Here is a 26,020-nt window from a genome sequence, read left to right as displayed (position 1 = left end):
GGGGCGAAGCGGTCTTTCTCCAAGCTGACGTGGGTGGAAGTTATTAGCGCCGACGTCCAGCGTCATCAGTTTAGCGGGTTCTACAGGCCTTACGTCCATTCATTAGGAAGAAGCTATAGTCCCAGTGGACCAGTTGCTGACCCTAAGTAACCACTAGTATACATGGCGGGATACCTTAAAGCTCTGACTACGGTGTCGAGGAGTGCCGCCGCTGCGCTGTCGCAAAACCCCGCAGTGGTCTCACCGGCCGCCGTCTGCCATCACAGACTGCAACAGAGAAACTGTAAGTTTACCGTCGACAACACAATGACTCAGAATGAACTGCTCATAACATTAATGTGGTTACATTAGATGCACAGTGTGGCAGAGTCATAAGTTATAGCGAGTGACTGGAAATGATAGAAACAGGTGAGTCGTTGTTGCTGTTTGGCAAGTATCCATGGGTGAGTCATACATTGTAAGATTACACAAAAAGTGATTCAGAGGTGTTTCATTTTTACAAAATGACAAATAAATAAGGTAATAACATAAAGAAAAGCCAGTGTGGTCATGCTGAATAAAATCTAAAGAGTTTGTATTCTAACGTGAAAAGAATAAAAAGGAGAAATAATGTATGTAAGTAAGTTTGGTGCCAGCCTGCTTTGCTACTTTAGTCCACATGTTGTCAGGTACAAAAAGGGCTTGACAGGTAATAAATGATATCGGAGCACTCTTATAATCCGAAGGTCACTGCCTCAGTGAAACCCAGCTGCCAGGAATGTAAAAATGATATGCAGGTGTCTCAGATGATAAAAGTAAGCCTAGTCGGCTCAGAGATATTCAGAGCTCAATGGCTGGCTCCCCAAAAGTGACACGAATTGGAAGACTTGGAGTCAATTAAGAAGTATAATACAAAGCTGTGAATAAACTCCTAACATCGAAAACAATTTGACCTTTTATTTACACAAGTGTGCAAACTTAACCTTTCGTTTCCCCTGTCATTTTCAGACTCTTACGGCTTTAATACAACAGTAATGTAACTTTAATTTTTTTTTTTTTTTTTTTTTTTTAGATGCAACAAAACGTATTAAAGTGGACCAGCCAGTCGTGGAAATGGATGGTGATGAGATGACTCGCATCATATGGGAGTTCATTAAAGAGAAGGTAAATCAAACACTAGGTGACACTTGACGTGTCAAGGAATCAAAATGTTTCCTCGTAACTCTGCATGTATGCATTTTTGTGGTTTCTGTGCCAAATTATCCTCAGGCAATTTACACATTGACATCTTGCACAGCTCATCCTGCCCAATGTGGATGTTGAGCTGAAGTATTTCGACCTGGGTCTGCCCTACAGAGACCAGACGAATGACCAGGTCACCATAGATTCTGCTCTGGCGACTATGAAATACAACGTGGCTGTCAAATGTGCCACCATCACCCCTGATGAGGCCAGAGTTGAGGGTAAGTTAGACTCAGACTTGTTTTAACTTTGTACAGATTCATTAGAATTAGAGGCATTTGAGTGCATTTTAATTCTATTATATTTACACAAATTAATACCTTCTTGTGCTTATTATATGTGTTTATTATATTTTCTCCTCAGAGTTTAAACTAAAGAAGATGTGGAAGAGTCCCAACGGGACCATCAGGAACATCTTAGGCGGCACAGTTTTCCGTGAGCCAATCCTTTGCAAAAACATTCCCCGTCTTGTTCCTGGATGGACACAACCCATAACAATTGGCAGGCATGCTTTTGGAGATCAGGTAAACAAAAAACAACAAGACAAATGTGCATCTTCTCTTTCTGTCCAGACTTAAAGCAGTGCAGACTCACATACCAGTGTCTGACTGTCTTACAGTACAGGGCCACAGACTTTGTCATTAACCAGCCTGGCAAGTTTAAGATTGTTTTTACCCCAGCTGATGGAAGCACAAAGCAGGAGTGGGAGGTGTATGACTTCCCAGCAGGAGGTTGTGGGATGGGGATGTACAACACGGATGAGGTAATAGTAACTTTCTTTATAGGTTTGGTTACATGAGAAAGATAAGATACTTTGGGGTACTCTCCTTGTTTTTAATTTAATGTTCTATGATGCTATTGATCAAGCAAGTGCTATGTTTTCTTTGCTCAGTCCATCAGTGGATTTGCTCACAGCTGCTTCCAGTATGCCATCCAGAAGAAGTGGCCCCTATACATGAGCACCAAGAACACGATCCTCAAGGCCTACGATGGCCGCTTTAAAGACATCTTCCAGGACATCTTTGAGAAGTAAGATGTACATTAAAAAGAGAGCAGAGCAGAGGTATCTGAGAAAGCTACACCTGCTTTGGAGGTTCTTAATTTCATTGAAACCCCCATGTTTCAGCTTGTGCCATTCATCAGATTCATCATGGCCATAAGCTGAAATGTGCAGTACATGTCGCTGGGGTAACCAGCTGGGGTAAGACACACAGCAGTAGAGTATTAGACCTGGTGCTGTTTCTGATGCTAGAGGAAAACATTATTCACTGAGCCATCAAAATGTTTTATTATTGGTTGTTTAACATCTACAAAGCCACTGAATTTCTTTGTTTTCCTTTAGAAACTACAAGCCGCAGTTTGACAAGCTGAAGATCTGGTATGAGCACCGTCTCATTGACGACATGGTGGCCCAGGTCCTGAAGTCCTCTGGAGGATTTGTTTGGGCTTGCAAGAATTATGATGGAGATGTGCAGTCAGACATTCTGGCTCAGGGTAAGTAGACTACGGTTAGATAATGAGTATGTTTGCAGAGCTCCCAATGTTGCATTATTTGGACGTGATGTTCATGTTTTCGTGATTTCATGCTGATGTGATTTCCTTCTAATTCCATGTTTCTGTTTGTACCAGGCTTTGGTTCTCTGGGTCTCATGACATCAGTGCTTGTGTGTCCCGACGGTAAAACCATCGAGGCTGAGGCCGCACATGGCACTGTCACCAGGCACTACCGTGAACACCAGATAGTAAGGGCCACTGAATCAATCTGAAAAGACTCAGAGCTTTGACTATATGTTAGGTTATGGGTTACAGGGAGTTAAATGACCAATGCTAACATTGCTCTACAGGGAAAACCAACCAGTACCAACCCCATCGCAAGCATATTTGCTTGGACCAGAGGGCTGGAGCACAGAGGCAAACTGGATGAGAATCCTGATTTGATAAAGTACATATCTTATTAGTGTCATCTACTCATTTGACATATATTATATATTTATACAGTTTTATATCATTTTAACTGCTATTGCACTACAAATTCCAGGTTCTGCCAAACTTTGGAAAAAGTCTGCGTGGATACGGTGGAAAATGGTATAATGACCAAGGATCTTGCAGGTTGCATCCATGGCTTGGCCAAGTGAGATCACATTTTCATTTATAATTCATATTGTAGAATTTTTTTCTAATATTTAGACATAAATACACACTTTATGTCAACTAATCACTCTCTACCCTCTCCATTGTAGCTGCAAGCTAAATGAACACTATGTCAACACGACAGACTTCCTTGATGCCATAAAGACCAACCTCGATAAAGCTCTCGGCAACTGAATAACATTTAGAAGACAATATGAAGATTTTTGTTAATGTAGCAAAAAAAAAACCAGGCAAAAACTGTTTCTAGATTTGTATAAAATAACATTTTACCCTCTTGTTTGTATGAATCTTTGTATCCAGTTTTGAAGCTGCTCCGCAATACATGCCTTTATTTAAAATTTGTATATTTGTTTTGTTTGCCTTTTCCTATTGCCACATTTGTACAAATTAGTAAATTTTATAATTAATTATTAATGGTAATATTCATTTATTATGGACAGTTTAAAGATGTTTCAGGCTTTCTCATTAAATTAGAGCATACCTTCAGGGAATAGCAAAATTTGGATATCATTATGTTAACGTCACATTGTACTTAATCAGCATGACTATAAAAAGAAATTGTCATTTAATTACACTTCGTGTGTGCGGAGTTGCCTTTTTCATGTTCATTTGTCAGGCCGGTGCTTTTATCCTGGGACAGAAAAAAAACACTTCTCAGCACAGACTGTACAGAATCATTTGAGGAAAAGCCACCACATGCATTTCTATTGCACATTTTAATTTCATGCACTTGCTCATGAGCTCCTGTCCAGCAGTGCATTCATGCGGTGCTGTATGCTCATTTTGTAGCCATCATATGCACCCCGCAGTGCATAATGCCGAGTAGTGTTGTACCAGCAGGGGGCCAAGCCTGATGGGAGTTTTGGCAAAGCTTTTAGCTGTGCTGGCAGCCACGGTGTATGACCAGCAGATGTCGACATGGTCACAGTCATCCAGTCGGTTGCTGTAACGTCTATGCATTATGTTGCTGCTTATTATGAATATTTCTTTAAGGAAAAGAAAACTGGGTTAACTGGTTCACTGTTCCAATCTTAAACTGATCCTTGGCTAAAGTGCACCTGCAGACTGCGTTTAGCGTTTGTTCCTGTTTGTAATACAGAATAATTGAGGTTTGCTGCAGTGGAAAATTCCATGTCCAATTTCATGTCAGGTAGACCGCCAATCACATTACCTGAATTAACCTCCCAGCCATGGTTGTCCTCCTTTGTGTTCACCATTGCTCTTTTCATCCTGTATAAGAATCTATATGTATCCCTAAGGAAGGAAATGATTTATCCCAGGCCTGGTTGTTCATCTAAAACTGCTAAATTTAAAGAAACATGAGCATTCAGACATATTCAAAAATATTTTTGGTATTTAAAGTGTTGTCAGACATTAACAGATCTAAACACTATTCAGAAAATATGGTAGATTCTTGCTCTTTCTACCCCAATTGTTACAAGGCAGAAAGAAAGAAAATGAACACAATTCTTGATTATTGACATTTAGATTAATCTCACTTCTCTTTAAAACTTCCCATTGAAAGTCTTAAAAAAAACAAAAAACCAAAACTTAACTTCATCGTCAGCAATAAAAGAGCTATATCTCTGAGCAAAATTGATCAATCTTGCTCTTATGGAAGTTTAAAGCACCCATGAAGCAGCTGACCAGTCCATAAGCTCTACTGGGAGTTAAAGACCTCAGGTTTAACCCAAAATGTGCTCTCTGGTCCCAAGCCAAAAGCATCCATGCAGCAGACCAAGAAAATTAAAATGCTCCATCAATATTCAAATGTGCTTGTTCTTCAGCAACAAATCACAGTAATATTGACCCAAAATGTATCGCGTACCAACTTTCGTGGCAATCCAACTAAATGTTGGAGATATAATGATAAAACAATGTCAAATTTGAGGTCGTACACAAAGTGGGTGTATCTCTAAAAGATCATAAGGATTATCCCCCAGATAGTGATGGATTAAAACACCAGTCTTCATCACTTAAACTAGAGAACCTTTATTAAATAATTCATGGTCAATTTCCATGAGGTCTCAGTTTAATATTTCTCATCTCAAAAAAAGAACTAGTAGACCATTCCTCTGGCTTAGTGTGCATATCAAGGCTGACCTGCATGGCAGGACAGGGGGAGTTATCCATCTTCCCCTAAACAGAATTTCTGAGTGGCAGGACCAGTGTCAGTCCACTTTTAATTCAATCATTTCAAAATCTAAGCAAGCACGACTTCCAAATAATTTATTTTCATCTTTTAAATTCACAGGTTCGGTTTGTGTCATCTCTTGTTTTTCATGCTACTTTCCCCATGATGGGGAAAATATTTCTGAATAAATTGAATTAAAAGTAAAGTGGACCCAGCCCTGGATTTAAGAGTGCTGAAACTACAAACAACAAATAAAAACCCAAACTGCTGATTCTCTGCTCAAACTGCTCATTCTGCAACTCGTATTTGAACTGACAACCATGAAATATCCATTTTAGGTAAACAGCAGTTTAGAAAAAACAAAACAAGATTGAAAAAGCATAACTATGTTTAATAATATTGCCTTTATAAGGGGTCGGAAGATTTTATCTTCCATCCCCAGCTCTTCTTCCTTGAGGCAAATGAATTCACTCTTACTGAAGACCGCCTTCACAGAAAAAATGACAGGTTTTGATGAAAAAGTGCTTTTTGTTCTGTTCACTCGGTAATTCAAAACCTAGAGCAGTATATTCACTACACGGGATAGATTATTAATGCAAAGCTAAACCATGTGAAACAAAAAAAGATGGGTAAACACACTGCATGTTGCAGAATCATTTGTACAGTGAGAGGGCTTTACATGCCGGCAGTTTTGTTTTCTGGTTGTAGCCGACATGAGACAGTAGCAACTTTGGTAGTCGGTGCCCTACTAAGATTTTTTTTTTTTTTAAAGAAAACAAAAAAGGCTACAATGTCATGTGCAAAAAGTACAAATGCACTTAAAGATAGACCTGTCTGAACTTTCAAATGAGGAATAGGCAGGAACGGGCAACTACAATTAGGAGTTGTTAACTAAGAGCATTCAAACCTATGAATATGTTGTGACTATGTATCAAAACTTCGATATACAGTGAGTAAATAGCTGACACTGTGGAAGCTTAGTTGCAAAATGTCTATCTGGCACTTTCAGTCAAAAATATGAGGGTATACATTGGTTGTGAATGACAAAAATGGCAAACAAATTTCTATCACATTAAATGTAACCAATGGCTCTGCAACTGCAACTTTTTTCTTTTTTTTCCTCTTCAAATAACTGATACATACACACAACATACAGATTTCACTGTCCACCAGTGAGAGTCTGAGCCGGTAAGCGTAGTTATCCCAAAAGAAGAGCTTCACACCGTGTCAACTGTTTCAGTGTCTCGGTTATAAGCAACAGAGTTGAAACGTCTCCTTTGAAGCACTCCTCCTCCTCCCTGGCCTCCCATCATAGTCCGCCAAGTCTGGCGCTTCTGGAAGGAGGCCAAAACTAAATGAAAACCCCTTTTCCCAGAGTCTCCCAAAGTCTCAACAACAATTCTGTAATTTCCTTCTGCCTTCAGAAACAAAAAAAGGAAAAAAGTTTTCTGGTCCATCGCCACTCAAGGTGTAGTGTAGCTGCTTGTATCCTTTCCAAAATTGTAATACTCCTCCATGTCCTCCATGTTTGCTGTAGTGAGTTTAGTGAGGTTTTGGGAGCCACCATTGTCCATACTGTCCGGTGCTGTAAAGGTGAAGTTCTGTCCTTCATATTCCCCCTGGCTGTCCATTTCTGGAAGAACTTCTGGAAAATACAAAAAGGCATTGACTGACATTGGCCTGGCAACATGGCATGACGCTCATCCAGCCAACTCCCATCTATTAGAAAAGTGAGGTTTTTAGCACTTCTGAGCTAATCCTGGACAATGTAATGATCTCAACCTTGCAAACGTATTGCATCAGTGAATTAATCTTATGTCTTAGACTCAAAACAAGCAGAAATTAGTCAAATAATACATGTCTACAGCAAAAAGAAGAAAAACAAAATGGGCATAGTGTGAGTTTGAGCACGGGATTGGTATGGTGACACCAGTAATGCAGGAATGTTCCCGGCTGTTATGGTGAACAGAGAGTTGGGCCAAAAGTTAACTATTTAGGCTGAACCGATCGGTCCATGTTCTAACCCTCTCCTATGGTCATGATCTGGCTGATGACCAAATAAAGTTGCAAATACATGCGGCTAAAACGAGCTTCCCTAACCTTAGAGGCAGACTGTGGAGGAAGTATTAAATAAGCCACTGGAGGTTGCTTGGTCTCACCCAACTGGGAAGAGATCCCAGGGTAGACCCAGAACTCAGTGGAGAAATGATATACCTCATTTGGCTCGGGAACGACTCAGGACCCGCCAAGAGGAACTGGAAAGTGTTGCTAGGGAGGACATTTAAAATGCCTGCTTAACCTGCTGCCACCATGAGCTGACTTTGTATAAATGGAAGATTAATAGGTGGTTGGGCAGATGGATAGAAAAAGCTCACTTTCAGCTCCATATTTCTACTTCTTCTTTGCATTCATAGTTTAAAATAATCCTCATTTATCTTATACTGGGCTTTGGTGTCCCCCGCATTTGAAACAAGCCGTTTCAGATCTTCTTGCTTTTAGGCAACTTTCCTCTGACTTGTGGCCTGATGCAAACAGAACGTCTGAACAGGAGGTGCCACAGCTGTGTGCCTGAGATGACCATTTTAGGGATATCTGCTCTCACTGACACAGATTCAAGAGTAGGAAAAAAGACTGTTTGGAACAGCACTTGGGAGCTGTGCGAAGCCTGAGCTTTGGCTCATATGGGATTACTTGTACATGCACTGATGTCATTAACTGAACCTTCTGCAAACATCTACTTTTGAAACAGTATAAAACACCTGGCTAATGTGCTTATCTGTAAATTATTATCCAATATTAGCGCAAAAATAACTGTAAAAAAGGTGCAACATTTTTGTTGTTCTATGACATATGAAAGTTTGGCCATTTTTAATATAAGGATCCATCCCTTTCACAGTAAATGCATATGATAGAAAGTAAGGTTGATATTAATGTTAAAAAAAAGTGAGCCTAACCTTGTCCTTCTGGTGAGACATCCATGCCGTGTTTGACCTTCATGTGCCTGCTGAGGTTTCCTTTCAGGTTGAACTTACTGGTGCAGTAAGGACACTTGAAGGGCTTACTGCCAGCATGGAGATGCATGTGACCCAGAAGGTTATACATTCGGTTGAAAGACTTGCCACAAACCTGGAAAAAAGTATACAAAAAAAATAATTTAGGTGCACTGATATAAACAGAGAAAAAACTTATACCAGATGTGATAAAAGCATCCTGCCTGGCGATAGTGGCCTCTCGTGTCTGGGATTTTCTTCTCATTTAATTTTAGAAAACGTACTGATATCAGGTTATAAGACGCTTATGAGATGCTTTCTAGGAGCACTTTCTTCTCCCTCATAATCCTATTACGTTAAAGTAAATCGATAGAAACTAAAAATGCATCATCACAACTAATTTCACGCCAGTTAATTAAACAGCCCTGCACACTCTGCTATCAGTCTGGAGTTAAAATACGCACCTTGCATTTGAATGGCTTCACAGGCAGGTGGACGATCATGTGGGTCTTGAGGGTCTGTTTCTGGATGAAGCTCTTGAAGCAAACGTGACACTGGAAGGGCCTGACGCTGTTGTGGATGAGCATATGCCTCTTCAGGTTGGCAGACAGGGTGAACTCTCGGGAACACACGTCACACTTGTGGCCTTTCATCCCCTGCAGAGTGCAAAGAGAAGACAAAGGTCCATCAGTCAAATACAGCAATAGCTGTTCTGTTTGCTTCCAAGAGTGTGAGACGTTGGCAGATATACTGATTAATTTGAACGTGTGGGGTCTAAAAGCTCACTGCTTTTCCAAGTCATAACACACCCAAACCTGAGCACGCAGACACATATTTTCAGATTCAGTGTGAGTTTCACATTCCAGGCTATCTTTAAATCTGCATTGTGACTAAATTTCCTTACATTTTTTACCAAAGGAAAGAAAAATTACTGAGCAGTCAGCATATTTTTTTTAACACTTTTAATATCAGGTTAATGTGGCTGAGAGAGAACCTATTATGCTCCTATGCTATTCCAGCTTAATAATGTTATTCTTGGACTATAATAAAATAGCTTTGTATGTGTCGTAATACAAAACTATTTAAATTTATCTCACGCTGGACTTTGGTGCTGACAGCCAGCGTCTGAAACAAGCCGCTTCTTCCGATTTGCTGGCCCTTGTAAACAGAAGGGTCACAGAGCAGGTGGGCGGGGCTTTGGTGCTCACAGACAGAGCTGTGTGCTTAAGATGACCTAAGTAAAGACATCGGCTCTCACTGATACAGATCCAAGAGTATCTGTCTGAAACAACAACTAAATTATACAACTTTACCTACAAAAACAACAGCAAGAGTATAACATGCATGTAAAACAGGGTGGCCAAAGAGTCACCATCCTGCATACAATGTCAGGGCAATATTTTAATCCTGCCTGCAAGTTATTGCTCATTCCTCCAACCGTATCAAAATCTATGGCAGCCATTTTAGGTGTACCAAAGGAGATCACTAGAATACAGGAAAAAGGCCCTTTGAATCATCTTTATTCAGCTGCTGTAACGTTCTCAAACACATGCAGTGGGTCACAGGAGCAGACAACTGTCATCTAAGGCCTTGAGGCCTGTCTCAATGAATGTGCTGCTGCCTCCTGCACTCCACTCTGCAGTCAGTGTCAGTAGACAAAAACCTGCGACTGAATGAGCGGATTCAAGGCTATTGCGAGGAACAAATATGTATTACGGGACACTAGTGGGTCGAGAGACAGTGTTTGTATAAGCAGACAAATCTGGCAGACTGTCCGTCTGCCCACTGTCTGCACGGCAAATGGGTTGAGCTGACGTTGTCCACCAGGGGGAGCAGTGAACAGACAACCAGCTCAAACAAGCCACAAAAGAGAATATTCTCTCTCCACTGAGAACATTCACTGCTCTCATCACTTTCAATTTGATGATGAACGTGGCTTTGGGTTTTTGTTGCCCCAGTAGAAAGCACATTTGAGCCCGTCCCTAGCAACACAGCATTTTCATTTGTCACCGTGTGGGATTTCTATCTGTCAGCTATCTTCTATTCCTTCACCCACTAGGCATGACTAAAAGTTGGGGCGGGAAAAAAAAAGTCTCATTCAAAAGGAACTGATTTTAGAATAACCAAGAATGATCACAAATACAAGCACAAGGTAATCCGACGCACCTTCATCTCTCTCTTCCCCACCTGTGTGAAAGTGTGGGAAACAGCAAGGGTTGAAAAAGCGTGACAAGGAGATTGAAGGTCTTTCTAAAAATGCAACATTTGCCATATAATTCTACTATGCTTCTAATTTCCTTTGATTTTTCACCATTTTGATTAAGTGCTGTGTTTCTAACTGCTGATGAAGCCTTTGCAAAGATTTACCAGCATTTACACAGGGAAAATGGCATCAACGAAAACATATTTCACATGAGAATTGATACTATTTGCTTAACAACTCAGACTTGGTTTTGTTGCCATTAAAAAAAAATATTCAAGGCTAGAAACTCAATTTTCTTCTTGTTTCTATGACCCACCTGGAGTTTATTCTATTCACTGGGCAATTAACCACTCAAAGTGACTCAATATAAAAAAGAAAAATACATTTCCTCATCGTGACTTGTTGGCACTACATTATTAAAGATTTCAAATGAATGGAAAAAAAAGCCACACAGGAAAGTCTAGCATTACCATGTTGATGGAATAGTTTCTTTTTTCCCATCCATCCATCTTTTTTCTTGCACTTATCCAATTCGTGGTTGCAGGTGGGGGCTCGAGCCTCTACCAGCTGTTATTTTTTATAAGCATACTAAATCCAGGGGCTAAATTCCTTATATTAGACTGATACGTTGATTCTATTTTGACCTTAAAATCATGTGTTTTTGTAACAAGATGAATCTGACAAAGACAACAAAGGATGCCAGATAGGTGGATGCTCGTATCTGTTAACTACACCCAAGGCTTAAGGTGAATTATATATGAACTGCAGATGCAAATTATCTTTTTTATGTTAGTTTGTTTTGACTCTCTATTAAAAAAAAGAGAATCAAAGCATTCAATATTTTTGTACAAGCCAAAGGAAAAACAACCTCTCTGCCGAATACTGATCTACAGGTAAAATTTACAGCATGTGTGCAACTTGAGCAGTCAGATACCTTATGGGTGAGCGAGTGCTGACGTAGGTGGTGGAGTTGCACAAACTCCAGGCCGCACTGGGAGCAGGTGTAAGGCCTCGGGCTCTGGTGCTTCAGGAGGTGGTTCTGGAGCTGGCTACGGTAGGCGAAAGACTTATTACACTCGGTGCACTGGAAGGTGTGGGGACCCTGGTGGCTGGTCTGGTGGCGTTTGAGGTGAGCATAGGTGGGGAACTCCATGCCACATTGCGAGCACACATGGCAGCGGCCTCGTTCGTGCTTCACCTCGTGCGCTCGCAGTTCGCTGGGATAGGCGAAGCCACGGCGGCAGAAGCGGCAGCTGTAGGGCTTTACGTCGGTGTGTTGCAGCATGTGTCGCTTCAGGTGACTGGTCTGGGTGAAGCCCTTCTTGCAGACTGTGCACTTGTGAGGCCGCGTACCTTGGTGGGTTAGCAGATGGGTTTGGAGGTGACTGGGCTGCTTGAAAAGCTTTCCGCAATGTGGACAGGCATGCGGTTTGATGCCGTTGTGGCCCAGGATGTGTGTGACCAGGTTATATTTAGAGGTGTAGGATTTATCACACATGCGACACTTCCAGCGTTTCAAACCGTCTCCCACGTCTACGCAGTAGGATTCATCAATCTGGATGTTGATATCTAGCCGGTCTACTCTACGGCCACCGTGTCTACGTGGAGGCTGGGGGTGTGGAGGCTGGGGATGCTGCCCTGCCGCACTCCCGTCTGTCCACATCATACTCTGGCTGCTGTCTTCATACTCGCCCCCCATTCCCATCTCTGTAGAATCGTAGCTTCCCACTTCACTGGTCTGGAAGTAGCTGCTGATAGCTTCCTCCTGCTGTGTGGGTTTCATCATTGTGTTCCCCTGGTGTTCTACCTCTTCTTCATCCTCTCTACCACCTCGACCGTGGCCCCCCATCGGGCGCTGGGCCTGCAGTCCTCTGTGGCCCTGCTCCGGTCCCCTGTGGGCCACCTGGGGGGGAGGAGGGTGGACATGTGTGTTGGCTTGCTGCTGGTTTGTAGCTTCCCGCTCACATTCTGCACAGTTCTTGTTGGTGCCTCTCAGGGTGGCCGGATCTACTTGAACCAGACCACCTCTGGGAGCCATATTGTTCAGCATGTGGACACAGGAGGACATTCCAGAGTTCATCCCTTCCCCTTTCACGTGGGAAGAGGACATGTCACCTGCTTGAAGGCCATGACGATCGGGGACCACCATTTTCCCATCTGGATGCTGAGGCGGCCCCTGCTGCCACCGCCGCTGGCTGCAGCTTGGTTGCATCTGACCGTCTTCTCCCAAGTTTTCTCCAAGATAATCTCCGTTGGCGCCGATAAGTTGGTCTGCGTACTCGTAGTCAACTCCGTCTACTGGGGGTGCAGGGGACTCTTTTGGTTCACCAGTGTAGAAGCCGTTTGGTGCAATGGTAGCTCCGAATACTTCATTCTGGGAGATGAGACCTAGCACGGCGGCCTGGGCCAAGGACAGCACAACTACTGGATCTGTCTGTGTGCCTATGTCCACCAGCCTGGCCATTACCTTGGGCTCACATCTACCCAGGCGCCGGCTCGCCTCCTCCTGGAACAGGAAAGAGACAAACTGTTTGTAAAGAGATCAGCATTTTAATGTTTTTTATTGCCAAGTGTTGTAGAGGGGAACAAAAATCAAGCTCAGTGTAAATTTTTATAAAGGCAGGAAGTTATGTTTTCAATGTGAACTACTGTGCACCATCCTCCACTCCATTAAAAATGAGCTACTGAAGAAAAAAAGGTGGTGAGACTCATCTGATCAGATTATTTGAGCTAGTTGCTGACAGAGAGGAGAAAAAGTAAGAACAATTTAGATTTTCAGGAGCTGTTTATTACATCACTAGAAAGGATGCGCAAAAGCAGACATTTCCTCCCACTGAGGCAAATCTATCCCCAAATCACTCTTCCTAGTACAAGTAGTCAACCTGAATGAACAGTGTCCAAAAACAAACCTTCAGATCTGGAGAGACAGGAACTATGAAAGACAGCATCCTAATCCAACGTGCTAACCATGCATGATGTGTGTGTGTGTGTGTGTGTGTGTGTGTGTGTGTGTGTGTGTGTGTGTGTGTGTGTGGTGGTGGATTAGATGGCCTACTGATCTCCACACAAACACACATTCAAGTGCAAGAAAGAAAAAAGAAAAGAAAAGAATGAAAACTGAGCAAGATTAAGAAATGAAAAAAGAATAGAAAAGCACAAGATAAGACAAAAACACTGGAGAGCAGAGTGAGAACAGAAGCAGAGACAGAGATGGAGGGAGGGAGGGAGAGAAGCAGGAAAAAGAGTGAGCGAGTGAGAGCTTAGAGCATGCAAGAGTCTAGTGAAAGGGAGGAGGGAGAGGAAAAAAAGAAAAAAAAGGAGAAAATGTAAGGTAAAGGGAGAGTGAAGGAGAGATAAGGAGAAGGAGGGGGTGGGCAGGAGGGAAGGAGGAAGGCTGAGAGAGAGACACACACATAAGAGAGGGAGGGGGAGGAGGAGAGGGCTGAGTGAAAGAGTGAGAGGGTGAGTGTGAGGCAGCAGGCAAAAGAGAGCAAGAGGAAGAAAGAAAAAGAAAGACATGTAGAGACAGAGGGAAAGGGAGGGAGGGAGAGGCAGTGAGCAACCAGGAGACAGAAGGAGAAAGGAAAATGCCAAAATGAAAGCCAGACACTCAATGAAAGATAAAAACAAAAAGTGAAGAAGACAAAACGATGACACCGAAGAAGAGTTTGGGAGAAAGATTTTTTTTAAAAGCTCAAACAGAGATTGCGATAAGTTAATGCAAGTGGCAGCTCTTCATTTAGAATAAAAAAGACTCCACAGAAAGGAACTTTATAAACAAAAGAAAACCAGATACAATCAAAGCATCTCTGATGGCAGTTTTCTATCTGTATCATTTCAGCTTTGCCGGGATCAAACCCACGTTGTCCACCACCTCAGCAAACTACCACTTAACATGCTACAAGCGAGAGCCAGTGAACTCACCACGCTCCTCCTGCTGTGAGGTTTCAGGTGCTTCAAGGATCTCATTCTTCAGTGCGAGTGTTGAGTGAGAATAGACTATGTTTGCCTCCTATTTATACGTGAGGGATGTGAGGAGGCGGAGCTAACGCTACCCTCCGCCTCCTTCTCTTTAGTCTTCAGCACAGTTTCGGTAGCGAGTCTGGTCGCACCAGCGCAAACACAGAGCAGACACTAAACAAACCAAATATTCTTGCAGCCAAATGAGCACGTGTGGCCAGTAGGTTTAAAAACACACGCATACACAGGCGCAGCACTGATGCACAAGGTTCCTTGACAGTCCAGTAATCAATAGGTTAAGTCACATCAAAGTCAAAAGACGCACACACCAACAACAAAAACAAGATCAGCATCATATCCGTCTGAAATTATGGCTCCACCAAAGCAACTCGCCCTCCTTTCTTCTTTCTTTGTGTGTCATTCTTCATCTTTGTTTCTGCACATCCCTGTCTGTCTCTTTTCCTGTATCTGCAGCTGAGTTCTTCTCTGTGTTTCATCCATGCATCCCTGCGCCTTCCCCTCTGTATCTTTTCACTCTCTCATTGATCAAGTGAGGTTTACGAGTATGGGAAAGTGTTGGAAGATTGTTTCGTGCACAGTCTCGGATGAGAGCGTGTTACATGAGAGAGGAGAAAGAAGAGAGACGGTGAGAGAAAGAAAGAGATGGAAGGTGACTGACAAGGAGATGAGCAAATGGATGGGGGGGCAGGAGGAGAGACTGAAAGGAAAGAATACTCAAGGAAAAGAGAGGGGAGGGGGGAGACAGAAAGAGAGAGAGAAAAAGAAAGGAGACGGGGGGATGGGAGCAGAATGCGGTAAAAGAAAAAGAAGCAATGAAAAGTAAAAGAATAGCACGGAGATATTATTCTGCTTGAAATTATGCATCAAACAGTCCCATGGATCACACGCACATGCATACACACACACACACACACACACACACACACAAAATGAGCTGCTGATTGACGCCTGAGGAAACGTCAAAGTTCAAGTGTGAAGAACTTTCATCTCTTTTCACGTCATCTGACGACCACGGCACCTTCAGTGAAATGGGATGCGTGGAGAGATCAGATAGATGTTGAGCGGCGAGACGGTGGCCTCACGGTCCACAATGGTCATGCATATCCTGCCAATGATGAAAGCGAGACAACGCGAAAGCTGCAAATTATGGAGCGAAATGAGAAAAAGGGCGACAGACATATAAAAACCTACATTCAGCATAGTGTCTTGTATGCACTTTGCAGGAAATACTTTGTACTGGTGTATTAGTCCACAAAGACTGAGGACTCAAAAAACTATTAGTGTTATTATCAACCAATCTGTTATTTTACTGATTCACGTAAATAGTGGGCCTAAGGTACCAACCTCGCTGTTTTTGTCAATAAAACTCTGATCACAGACACAAACGGGTCTGTCAATCACTTAATCATTTTTCCAAGAATTTATTTAAATTTTAAAATATGCAAAAATCTCATGAGTGAGTCAGTGGATGCTGCCAAAAATAAATCAACAGATGACTGTAATTGTAGACACTGGAAGACATTATTAATGAGTGTTTGAGCCAAAGCAGTGTTTGCTCTAAAACATACTGTGGGTACACAACATTCATTTCCATAAAAAGTGACAATCTTTCCTTCAATCAGATCAATCGCACATCACCCCCCTGTCGCAGAACACGTCTACAGAGACTGGGTTCACTCCAAGTACAGCTACTGTGTTTTTTATGAAAACCTAAAGTGTTACCCCTTTTCATGCCTGTAGTTTAGCTTTGATAGAAATTCTGATGCCTGACCAATACTAGATTTTTTGGTTCAGATAATTATTGAACTATCCACAAACGCTATTTACAGCACAGATCCATCCTGCCCTGCATCAACAGTTCAGGCCAGGTGACGTGAAGGTGTGGGGGATATTTTTTGATACACTTTGGGCCCTTTATTACCAACGATTATCATTTAAACAGTATTAAAGAGTACTGTTACCATGCCCATCCCTTTGTGACCACCACACATCTTCTGATGGCTGTTTCCAGCAGGATAACATGACGTGTCACAAAGCTCAAATCATCTCAAAATATCTCAATCTTGTTTCTTGAATATGAGAATAAGTTCACTGTACTTAAACGGTCTCCACAGTTACCAGATCTCAATCCAACAGAGCACCTTTGGTATGTGGTGGAATGGGAGATTGCTGTCACGTATGTGCAGCAGACAAATCTGCAGCAATTAACGCCATGATGTCAGTTTGGACCAAAACCTCTGAGGAATGTTTACAGCACCATGTTGAATTATAGCAGTTCTGACGGTAAAACCTGGTACTATCAAGCTGTACCTAATGAAGTGTCTGGCTAGTGTATATACTGTATAATAGGCCAATATCAGCTGATAATATCAGGGGACCAAAATATCAGTCAGGCTCTAATGAAGACACAAATATGCAAAGTTGAGAAAAAAACCCAAAACATATTAGGTTTGATTAATTTATTAACTGATTAGGCAATCAAGACAATATTAATCAGAAACAAGACTACAACAATGTTCCTGATAAAAATCAGCATATTTTGGTTCTCTGCAAAATGTCACCTTGGACTCTAAAGGAACTGGGAACAAATCTTCCCACAATTTTCTGTAAATGAACAAATTTAACACTTCTGTGATTACTCAAGAACATAAAAGGTCCACAAGAAATAGTTACAGACGATCCATCATTTCCCATATTTTTGTTTCCCTTATCCCTTGTTTAAGTAAACTGCAAAAGGTATATTGTGTGGATATGCTTCAAGTATGTCTTTTTTATATGCTGCCATAATAAGCTGATTTCATATTATTCATTCCCTGCCTTAAGTTCAATTTATGTTTTAGAATAATCTTCAATGAGCAGGTATTATGGTGCCTCTACTTTGAGCCTCACTGATTTTCATGCTTTTATTTACCAAATAAAACTTTCCAAAAATAGTTAACTTTCCCTTTGGTCACACTACAGCACACTTCCTGTCAGTCACGCAACGCAAGTCAAGCAGAGAGGATCATGGCATATAGTCTAGTCTTTATGTAACATTTTGCATACTTTTTCCACAGTAAGAATTAATGCAAGATTGTGTTGCTCATTTAAACTTAAACAAAACCATCAGTTACTTTAAAATTACTTGACTTTGGCTTTACATATGCAAAGAAAAGTATTAGCGATACATATTTGTCTATGAAGAACAAACTAAATGGATGATTTCTGAATGCAGTTTTACAAAATGCAGAGGGGTGTGACTTCTGCTTCAGCTAGAACTCCTACTCTCTTGGGCCCTGTTCACAGTTCAAGCATTTAAAAGCAAGATGGTCAGAGGCAGGGAGACATGCTTAAGGAGAAATTGTGACCTGAAATAATAAGAAACCAAACCGTGAAGCCAAATAAACTTACAAATGAAAAAGGATGCAGTACATATACAACACAAAGGTATGTAGATTTGGAAATGCCAAAACACTTGGGAAAGAGTTGCAGAGTCTGCATCTTCCAACCTTATGTGCAAGCTGTATTCTCAAGAACGAATGAACACTTTTTTTCCTGTTCAGCAACAGTCGCAGTTTCCTAAAGATAAAATCAAACGGCAGCAGGAAGTGAAATCTGACCAAACGTGGCTTCTCCCATGTATCCTGCCAGGTGTCTGTCTAAAATGTATCCAGACTTGATGTGGATCTGGCTATATTCACATAAAAGACACAAGGTGGGACAGAGCCAAACATGGACTGGACAGATCTCCCTGCCTTTGACCTACAGAGCCTGTCAGAGAGCCACTGAAGAGCCATGGCTATATTTGCTAGCAGTGATCTCAACTCCACATTGCTGCTGCAAATCTGTGGATCCACAAGTTTGCATTTTAAGAATTTTAATGCATCTTACCTGCGATGATATGATACTTTGGCAAATGTACTTATAACAGTGCTGTCAAATCAGTTAATACTGGTAGCTACACTAGCTACAGCTGTGTTCTTACTAAAGCAATGTGAAACCAATACCTTTCCTACCGTAAAAACGAATTGTGATTTTCATTAATTTTTTGACAATCTCATTAATTAAAAAAAACAACAAAACAAAAACAGAGAGAGAGAACCAAAGATCCAGTAAGAAGGAAACTGATATAATAATAATAATGTGTATGTGTTAGCCCCCATAGGGAAATAGTTCCTCTGCATTTAACCCATTCACCCAGTGAAGCAGTTGTTGACCGATTTGAGCCACGAGCTGTAAAGTCATAGCAGATTTTAAAACTTAAATTAACATGCTCATCATCTGACTCCAACAACCTTAATAACTATAGGGCCATTTCCAGCCTTTCATCCATTTCCTGAGTTTTGGAAAGCATAGAGGCATCACATCTTCAGACCCACCCAAGCCATTTCAATTCCATTCTAGACATATTTGGAGCAGCTTGTTAAAATCACCACTGATCTCCTCACACTAGAAACCTGCTTTCTTAATACCCTCCTCCTCTTTGACCTCAGTGCCACTTTTTACATTCCGCATTCCAATATTGGCCAACAACTGGTCAATATTGGAATCAAGGAGACTTTCTGACATAAATGATTTTTTCAAGGCAAGACTTACAAAAACAAATAAGGCTTTTCATCAGCCTCTGTCACACATGGTATCCCTCAGGTATCTTTCTGTGCAAATAATGAATTTATCTTCTTTATCTTGAAAATATTTTCCCCCCCCATCTCACAAAACAGTTTAATTTTTATGCTGACGACAAACAGCTTTGTATTTCTGCAAAACCCAACACCTCTCTTCCCCCTTCTATCCTCGCCATGACCTACAGGCCATCACCACTGGGAAAATAATCAATCAGCTCAAACTAGACATCAGTAAACGTGAAATGATCCTAAATCAAAAGTCTATTTTTTGTTGTTTCTATAGGTGGTTCTTAAGTCCACACTTTTGCAAAAAGTGTCAAAAGTCTTGGAATCATCTTGAAATACTCTTCCTCTCAGGTTCAGCCTTTTCCCTCTCCAATAATGTCTCAGGTTCAGCCTTCTTCCACCTATGTAACATTTCGAAACTACACTTGTTTCTTTCTCAACTCAGCACACAAGTTCTGGTTCACGCCCTGGTCACCTTTCATTTGGATTATTCCCTCTATGCCATTCTCTCTGGGCTCCCCAAAGAATTGCTTAATTGGTTCCAAATGGTACATAACTCTGCAGCAAGAATCATCAACTGCACCAAGTCCACCGATCACATTACACATAATCTCACCCAGCTTCATTGGCTCCCCATTCGCCAATGCATCCAATACAGATTCTTCTCCTCACTTTCAAAGTGCTTAATGATTTGACAACCCCAGTGTCTCTCAGACCTTCTTCATCCTCACACTCCTTCATATACTCAGCTCAGCTACTCTACCGACTGTTCCATGTATCAGACTTAACACCACGGGTGCCAGAAGCTGAGGTTCGCCTCGTCTTTGGAACACAGCATCGCTTCACCTCTATCAGCTGGACTCTGACAGTTTCAATCACAGAACACTTACCTGTTCAGATCAGCATATCAACTATAATCATGTTTGCTTGTTTTTTAATATGTTTTACATTCAGGATTTTAAATTTCTCCTAATATTACTTTTGTTGTTAATTTCATGCTGTAAGATGACCTTGAGTGTATTGAAAAGTGCCAAAATAAAATTATTGTTACCACTACTACGTGTACTGTCTGAGAGGTTATGTAAACAGGATTATTGTTTGAACATTTGTCTTTAATGTGCTTTCTAACAGGTTTTATTCTGATGATTTAGCCAGGTCAGAATAATACTCCTCCTCTAAACTTTGACAAACACTACATGTCGTTCATGTACAAAAAAAAAGAACTGGTGCAGACTAAAATAGCTTCTACGTACTCAAATATATCCTCCTCCTATATAAACAAAAACAGATCAGTTGTCCCATAAAACCACAGCAAACCATCAATGGCTGCAGCTCCCAGCTGTGCTGAAGGAGCACATCATCTCATGAGGCCACCCTAAACCTGATAGGTGAGGAAAGCACCTGGTTAATGTACTTTATGTTCCATTGAGGACGATGACTGGCAGCTGGGGTTGTTTTGGAGTCTAGCAAGTAAGCCACTTGTTGAATGCTACCGAAGAGAGCAACCACTACAGTGTTTGGGGTAAAAATGGTAGATTCGGGCCAGGTCATTACAGGAACTACGCGAAGAGGAGTACGGTAAATGGCACCACAGATGGACGAGTGAAATAAGAAGATAATGTGCAAAATGTGTGTGACTGGGAAGGAGAGTATTGTGTTCAAGGTGTAGGTTTTATTCTAGAAATATAATTGTTCCCCTGCCTAATGGGTTCGTTTTTCTGTGATAGAAAAAAAATGGTTTTTTTATAAAGTTTGTATCATAAATGTCATGGAAGTGTGGTAAACAACAAAAGAGAAAGAACATGGAGGAAAAAGAGAGAGGGAGAGAGGGAAATGGCAGAGGACAAAATGGGGGCGTAATAGAGGAAGCAGAGGGAGAGAGAAAGAACAGATGATTGCATGGAATGAAAGAGGGATTGAAGGGGGAGGGAGGGGAGGAGATAAAGAGAACAGGGATGGGAGGGGGAGTGAGTGAGTGAGTGAAATGGTGGAGTGAGAGAGGGGAGAGAGAGAAAATGAGAGGCACCAGTGGGGGAGGGGAGGATGTAGAGGGAGAGGAAGAGAGGCAAGAGAAAGAGAGGGAGAGACAGAAGAGCGAGACAGAGAAAAGATGGGGGGGGGGGGGGGGGGAGAGAGAGATGGGGCAGGGAGCAACGTGAGAGCGAGAAAGAGTGAGAGAGGGAGGGGCAGTGTGCAACGTGAGAGAGGAAGAGAGAAAGAAAGAGAGGCAAAAAGGAGAGGGAGGGGTAAAGTATGATGGAAACCCAGAGCGAGAGAAGAAAAGAGAGAGCGAGAGAGAGAGACAAGGAGGGAGGGAGAATGAAAGAGAGAGAGAGGAGGAAAGAGGAACAGAAATAGGGGGAGGGGAAGAGAGCTGGAAAGAGAAAAACAGAAAAGAGGTAGAAAAAAAAAACAGGGAGCGAGTGAGGGAGAACGAGCACAAAACCCATCTCACTCTGTTTTGTGGTTTCACAAACATGGCTGCAGCAAAAGAAGAAAAAGAATGGCATGTTGGTGTTCACAAGGCCACACAAACACACACAGTAGCACAATAGTCCGACAGCAGTTATCACCTGTGTTAATCACTGTGGGGTAAAAACAGCTGCATCCAGGTATGCCATGATGTGTTCACAGCCCTTACTAAAAAAGTCTTTACGCAGTACTGCGGAGCGGTATACGAAATGTACTCAAATCCATGATATACATTTCTCAGATACTGTTATATCAGTGAGTGGATTAAATGGAGCACTGTGAAGGGTACTGAAAGGAACCTGTATGAATTGCACATAATTCTAATCATATGATACAAAACCAAATACAACACAACAACAATTACATCTCAAGTGACTGGCTAGACATGTAGCATGAGGGTGTGCTAACAGCTGAGAGGGGCTCTGCTGCTGCTTTCAATAACATTAAAGAACAGATGAAGAAAAGAGCAGAGATCAACCAAAATAACTTATGACCAAGACAAGATGTTTTTTATGGTTAAAAAAAAAAAGACACGTGACCTCATTTACCTGTGATCAAAGCTCACCCATATCGACGGGTAACCAGGTGAGGAACAGACAACATAGGCTAATAACTACAATTTTCCTGATAACAGAATAATCTGTGTCCAAAAATTGAGTTTGTTACAAAGCTACACTTCACAGCTCTCCTGTAGACACACTAACAAGCGTTTAGTCAACACACGAGGAAACAGAAAGTGGCTTTATGGATGGATGGGAGTGTCATATCCAACCCTAAGCCCCGTGACAGACTGGCGACCTGTCTGTGGTGTAGCCTACCTTGTACCCCATGACAGCATGTAGCGTCATAAGGACTGGATCTATAGCCAAATTTTTGTCACCATGAGTGGACTGCTTATTGCTTTGATTGTATGCATAGGTGTAGTGATGCCCAAATGCACTGAAACGACTGTCACAGTTATGAGAATGCAAAGTTTGGGGAGGAGAGTATTTAAATAAATAATACATGATTTTCAAATATTGTGGCAGGCAATTTACTGCTAAATGCACCATATTTAATAAGAAGCATGCCTTATTTTGTGCCTGATGTAGCTGTGAAAGTTGCTGCCAGGAGTGTTAATTTATTTGGAATGGGGGTGGGGGTATCAGAACGAGAGCATAATTGACATGGATGGATTGCTCAATGCTGTGAGAAGTGCTACAGCTGGCTCTGTTCTATAGCTTCCCCCCACCTAAAATGTAAAGCCACACATTTTACTGGTTTTCAGTAATGCAGTTTTGGGTTTTTTGGATGAAGGAAAAGCAGAGCTGAACTAAACTTAAGACGGGGGCCATGACAGAAGATTCATACAAGCAGCCAACTTACGTTTATTCAACAGGTGGAAAACTCAAAATCATTTTCATATTTGAAGGAAAATGGTACACAAGTGAATCTAAAACTGATGTTCAGTCCAACAGATGGCAGAATTCAAAAGTCACATGCTATTTTTACCAACAATTAAGGGAGAGGGAAAGATTCAAAGTTAAGGAGGGAGGGGGCAACTAACCCACAGAAAGAATGGATAAGAGACAAGGAAGGTATTAACGATGTGTGACAATATTTAGTAGATAGACACACAAGCTGTGCAGAGTGAGGTCTTCCTTAGCCGTTCCCATATTCTGTCTAGCAATTATAGCTATATAATGCATGCAAACCACTGAGGTTCATGGTCTTAGAAACTGCCAACTCAAACAAGCGTGTTTTTTTAAGGTTTCATTTCTTTTTTATGACATTAAAATGTTACATTTTCTGTATTGTCCTAAAAGAAAAATAATAGTGTAAACCTACCAAAAAAAAAAGTTCACTTTTGCCAAAATAACATTAATAATAGTGTGATATACCATGAAACTGCCTGACTTAAGAAATAATGCAAAGAAATTTTTTTTTTTTTTTTTAAATGCTGCAAATGTTTGTTTTGTTGAATAAAAAAAATTAAAAATAAAATCACCAAAAGTGTAGATCACATTAAAACCAAGGCTGTGCATCACGTCTAACCTGAGAGAATTATGAACCTCTACCTTTTGCATTACATTCTTCAGCACAAGTGTTTATCCAGGAATAATAATTGCTATGTGCTAACATTATAAACTGAAGTGATATTAAGGCAGTAAGGTACACGGAGTATGAATATCTGTTTGACCATCTTTTTGTTGTTTGTGTGTTTTTGTCTTCACAGGGAAGTGTAGAAAAATAAAGTAGAACTTTTAGAACAAGAGGAATTTGAATTATCTGTTTGGATTTAATAATAGTCTGACATAACCATTAAAAAAAAATTAAATAAATAAATAAATCGTAGCACGTAAACACTATAAAATCAACATGGCAGACACAATTAGACAGCGACCGAGGCAGCTGGTCTGGTGTGGAAAATCACGTAAATAATTAAAAAAAACAAAAAAACAAAAAAAAACTTCAAGGAGAAGTACTGAGTTATTTAAAATTTTAGTTATATAAAAGTGTCACTGGTATCAGTATTAGTTCAAAAATAAAAAGGTTCCAAAACCTTGATTTTTCACAATAGTAACATGGGTCTCATTCTCAACATCAAATAGGAACACTTAAAAAGGGACACTTGCCAAAACATCTAAAAAGCACCAGATAAACATTATTCATTTGATATGCAAACAGAACACAGACCAGAATCTTTTCCCAAACGTAACCACTTAGCTTTGGTGTTTAAACCTAACCAACCAGTGAGAGCCAATGTAAAGAAACAAAGAGCAAAATGAAAAAAACTCCTAAGCTCCAGCACCATCACTTGAACTTGAACTGTTGCTTTCCAATATCACCATGGGCATCAAACTAGAGGACACATTGTGTGCATCTTTTAGACGCCCATGGCATCTCACAGAACTGCAGTTCTTGGCACCCTGCAAAGACAACACACTATGTTGCTGGTCCTTGCTCACTGATCTTATACAAGTAAATCCGTTGCAATGTACTTCATACAGAAGCCACACTTTTTTTTTTTGTTTGTTTTAATGAAAGGAGTTTTATTATTATTATTATTATTATTATTATTATTATTATTATTATTATTATATCTAAAAATCCTACGCTGACATAATGAAGAAATCATACTATTGCTGGTTAGCAGAGGTGGTTTAAGCTGTATGTTTACGTCATTTGAGGTCATCAATTTCTCACTTCGTGCTGGTGTTCATCTCCCAGCATCAATTTCAAATGAGTCGTGAGATGCAATGTGTCATCTTTTGTGACATATTTAAGAAGCCTGCAGCTCCTAAAAGGACATTTTAGACATGTTTGAAACACAGTGACAGCAGCATCGAACATTTGACCTCACAGGTTAACGTTAGTATTAACCCACACAAACAAATATCGGCATCAACCTCAACCTCACGTTTAATCAGCAGTCTGACAGGCGCACACATGCAGCACATTAAACGACAGCACCGCACAGAACCTGACAAATCCATTTTAAAATGGCAGGATAGAAGTAGTGAGCGCTGACGTCCTGCACCATTTGCGAGAGGTCAAACTGTACCGACCCCAAGCAAAGATCCTTTAACCCAAAAGTTCCCTGGAATAAAGAAAAACGTGATATAGGGAGAAAAACGTGGCCGTGTTTGCTTGTCTGTTTATATATTACATATGGACAGAAAAACCGGTACATAAACCCGCATGCAAAGATCAGCATTATTGTTACATTTTATACTTCACCTTTGTCCTACAAATTTAATTAACAACAGTGAAATAATTCAGCACTTCCAGCTTAAGTGTGAGGGAAAACACAATCAGTTCAGCTGCTAGATAAATGCTGCTGCAGGCCTACCATTTTGTTCCAGTGTTTTGTAGCTGTAACACTTTCAAACTACATCCCTCCTTTCTCCTCCCCTCCCTCTAAATCACGCGTTCTTCATGTTTCTATGGATACACCCCTCTCTCTGCCATTCCCCCCCTTTTTCATCACTTCCTTGTCATCTTTGTCCAACATCTCTGCTACAGATTTCCTTTAACACACAGCAGCATGGCGATCAGGATCCAGCCGTCCCACTCAGACATGAGTGAAAGTACAAAATGGAATATAAAGAAAGTAAAAATCTATGGATAACCTCAAGTCAATTCTCTTCTCTTGTTCCTCACCAGGTGAATTTCTGCTACCGATACAACAGCGCCCCCACAAAAGAGACTGAGATTGAGCGATTTGCTCAAGGACACTTCAGAAGGTCTTGCCAAAACGGAGACTTAAACAGCACAT

The 26,020-nt window shown here is 41.1% G+C and overlaps 2 protein-coding genes across 3 annotated transcripts in view; one reads left to right on the top strand and one right to left on the bottom strand.

Annotated features, from left to right (window-relative positions):
* Positions 1-25: 25 nt before the first annotated feature.
* Positions 26-3,963, top strand: LOC146583048 (isocitrate dehydrogenase [NADP], mitochondrial-like). Its single transcript, XM_085264942.1, has 11 exons — positions 26-283; positions 1,052-1,143; positions 1,277-1,442; positions 1,585-1,745; positions 1,841-1,984; positions 2,114-2,250; positions 2,564-2,715; positions 2,851-2,963; positions 3,066-3,163; positions 3,260-3,352; positions 3,462-3,963. Exons 1-11 carry the CDS (start codon positions 163-165, stop codon positions 3,544-3,546), a joined length of 1,362 nt encoding a protein of 453 aa, XP_085121068.1. The 5' UTR covers positions 26-162; the 3' UTR covers positions 3,547-3,963.
* Positions 3,964-5,344: 1,381 nt separating this feature from the next.
* Positions 5,345-26,020, bottom strand: part of znf710b (zinc finger protein 710b) — a 28,181-nt gene continuing 7,505 nt past the window's right edge. Inside the window, exons 1-5 of one of the 2 annotated variants that reach the window (XM_085264749.1) lie at positions 14,624-15,314; positions 11,634-13,205; positions 8,961-9,152; positions 8,461-8,632; positions 5,345-7,151 (exon numbers count right to left, since the gene is read on the bottom strand). In XM_085264749.1, coding sequence (XP_085120875.1) covers positions 6,970-7,151; positions 8,461-8,632; positions 8,961-9,152; positions 11,634-13,205; positions 14,624-14,668 — 2,163 coding nt within the window. In that variant the 5' untranslated portion in view covers positions 14,669-15,314 and the 3' untranslated portion in view covers positions 5,345-6,969. Of the gene's footprint in view, positions 7,152-8,460; positions 8,633-8,960; positions 9,153-11,633; positions 13,206-14,623; positions 15,315-26,020 lie in introns of those variants that run through there. The other variant, XM_085264827.1, reaches the window with a different exon arrangement.

This window comes from Mchenga conophoros, linkage group LG1 (genome assembly GCF_057382185.1).
Source record: "Mchenga conophoros isolate Kocher_MC1m ecotype Shallow Benthic linkage group LG1, M_conophoros_male_GT1.1, whole genome shotgun sequence".
Classification (NCBI taxonomy): domain Eukaryota; kingdom Metazoa; phylum Chordata; class Actinopteri; order Cichliformes; family Cichlidae; genus Mchenga; species Mchenga conophoros.
The sequence above is the reverse complement of the archived record's forward strand: the minus strand, read 5'-3'. Positions and strand labels throughout refer to the sequence as shown.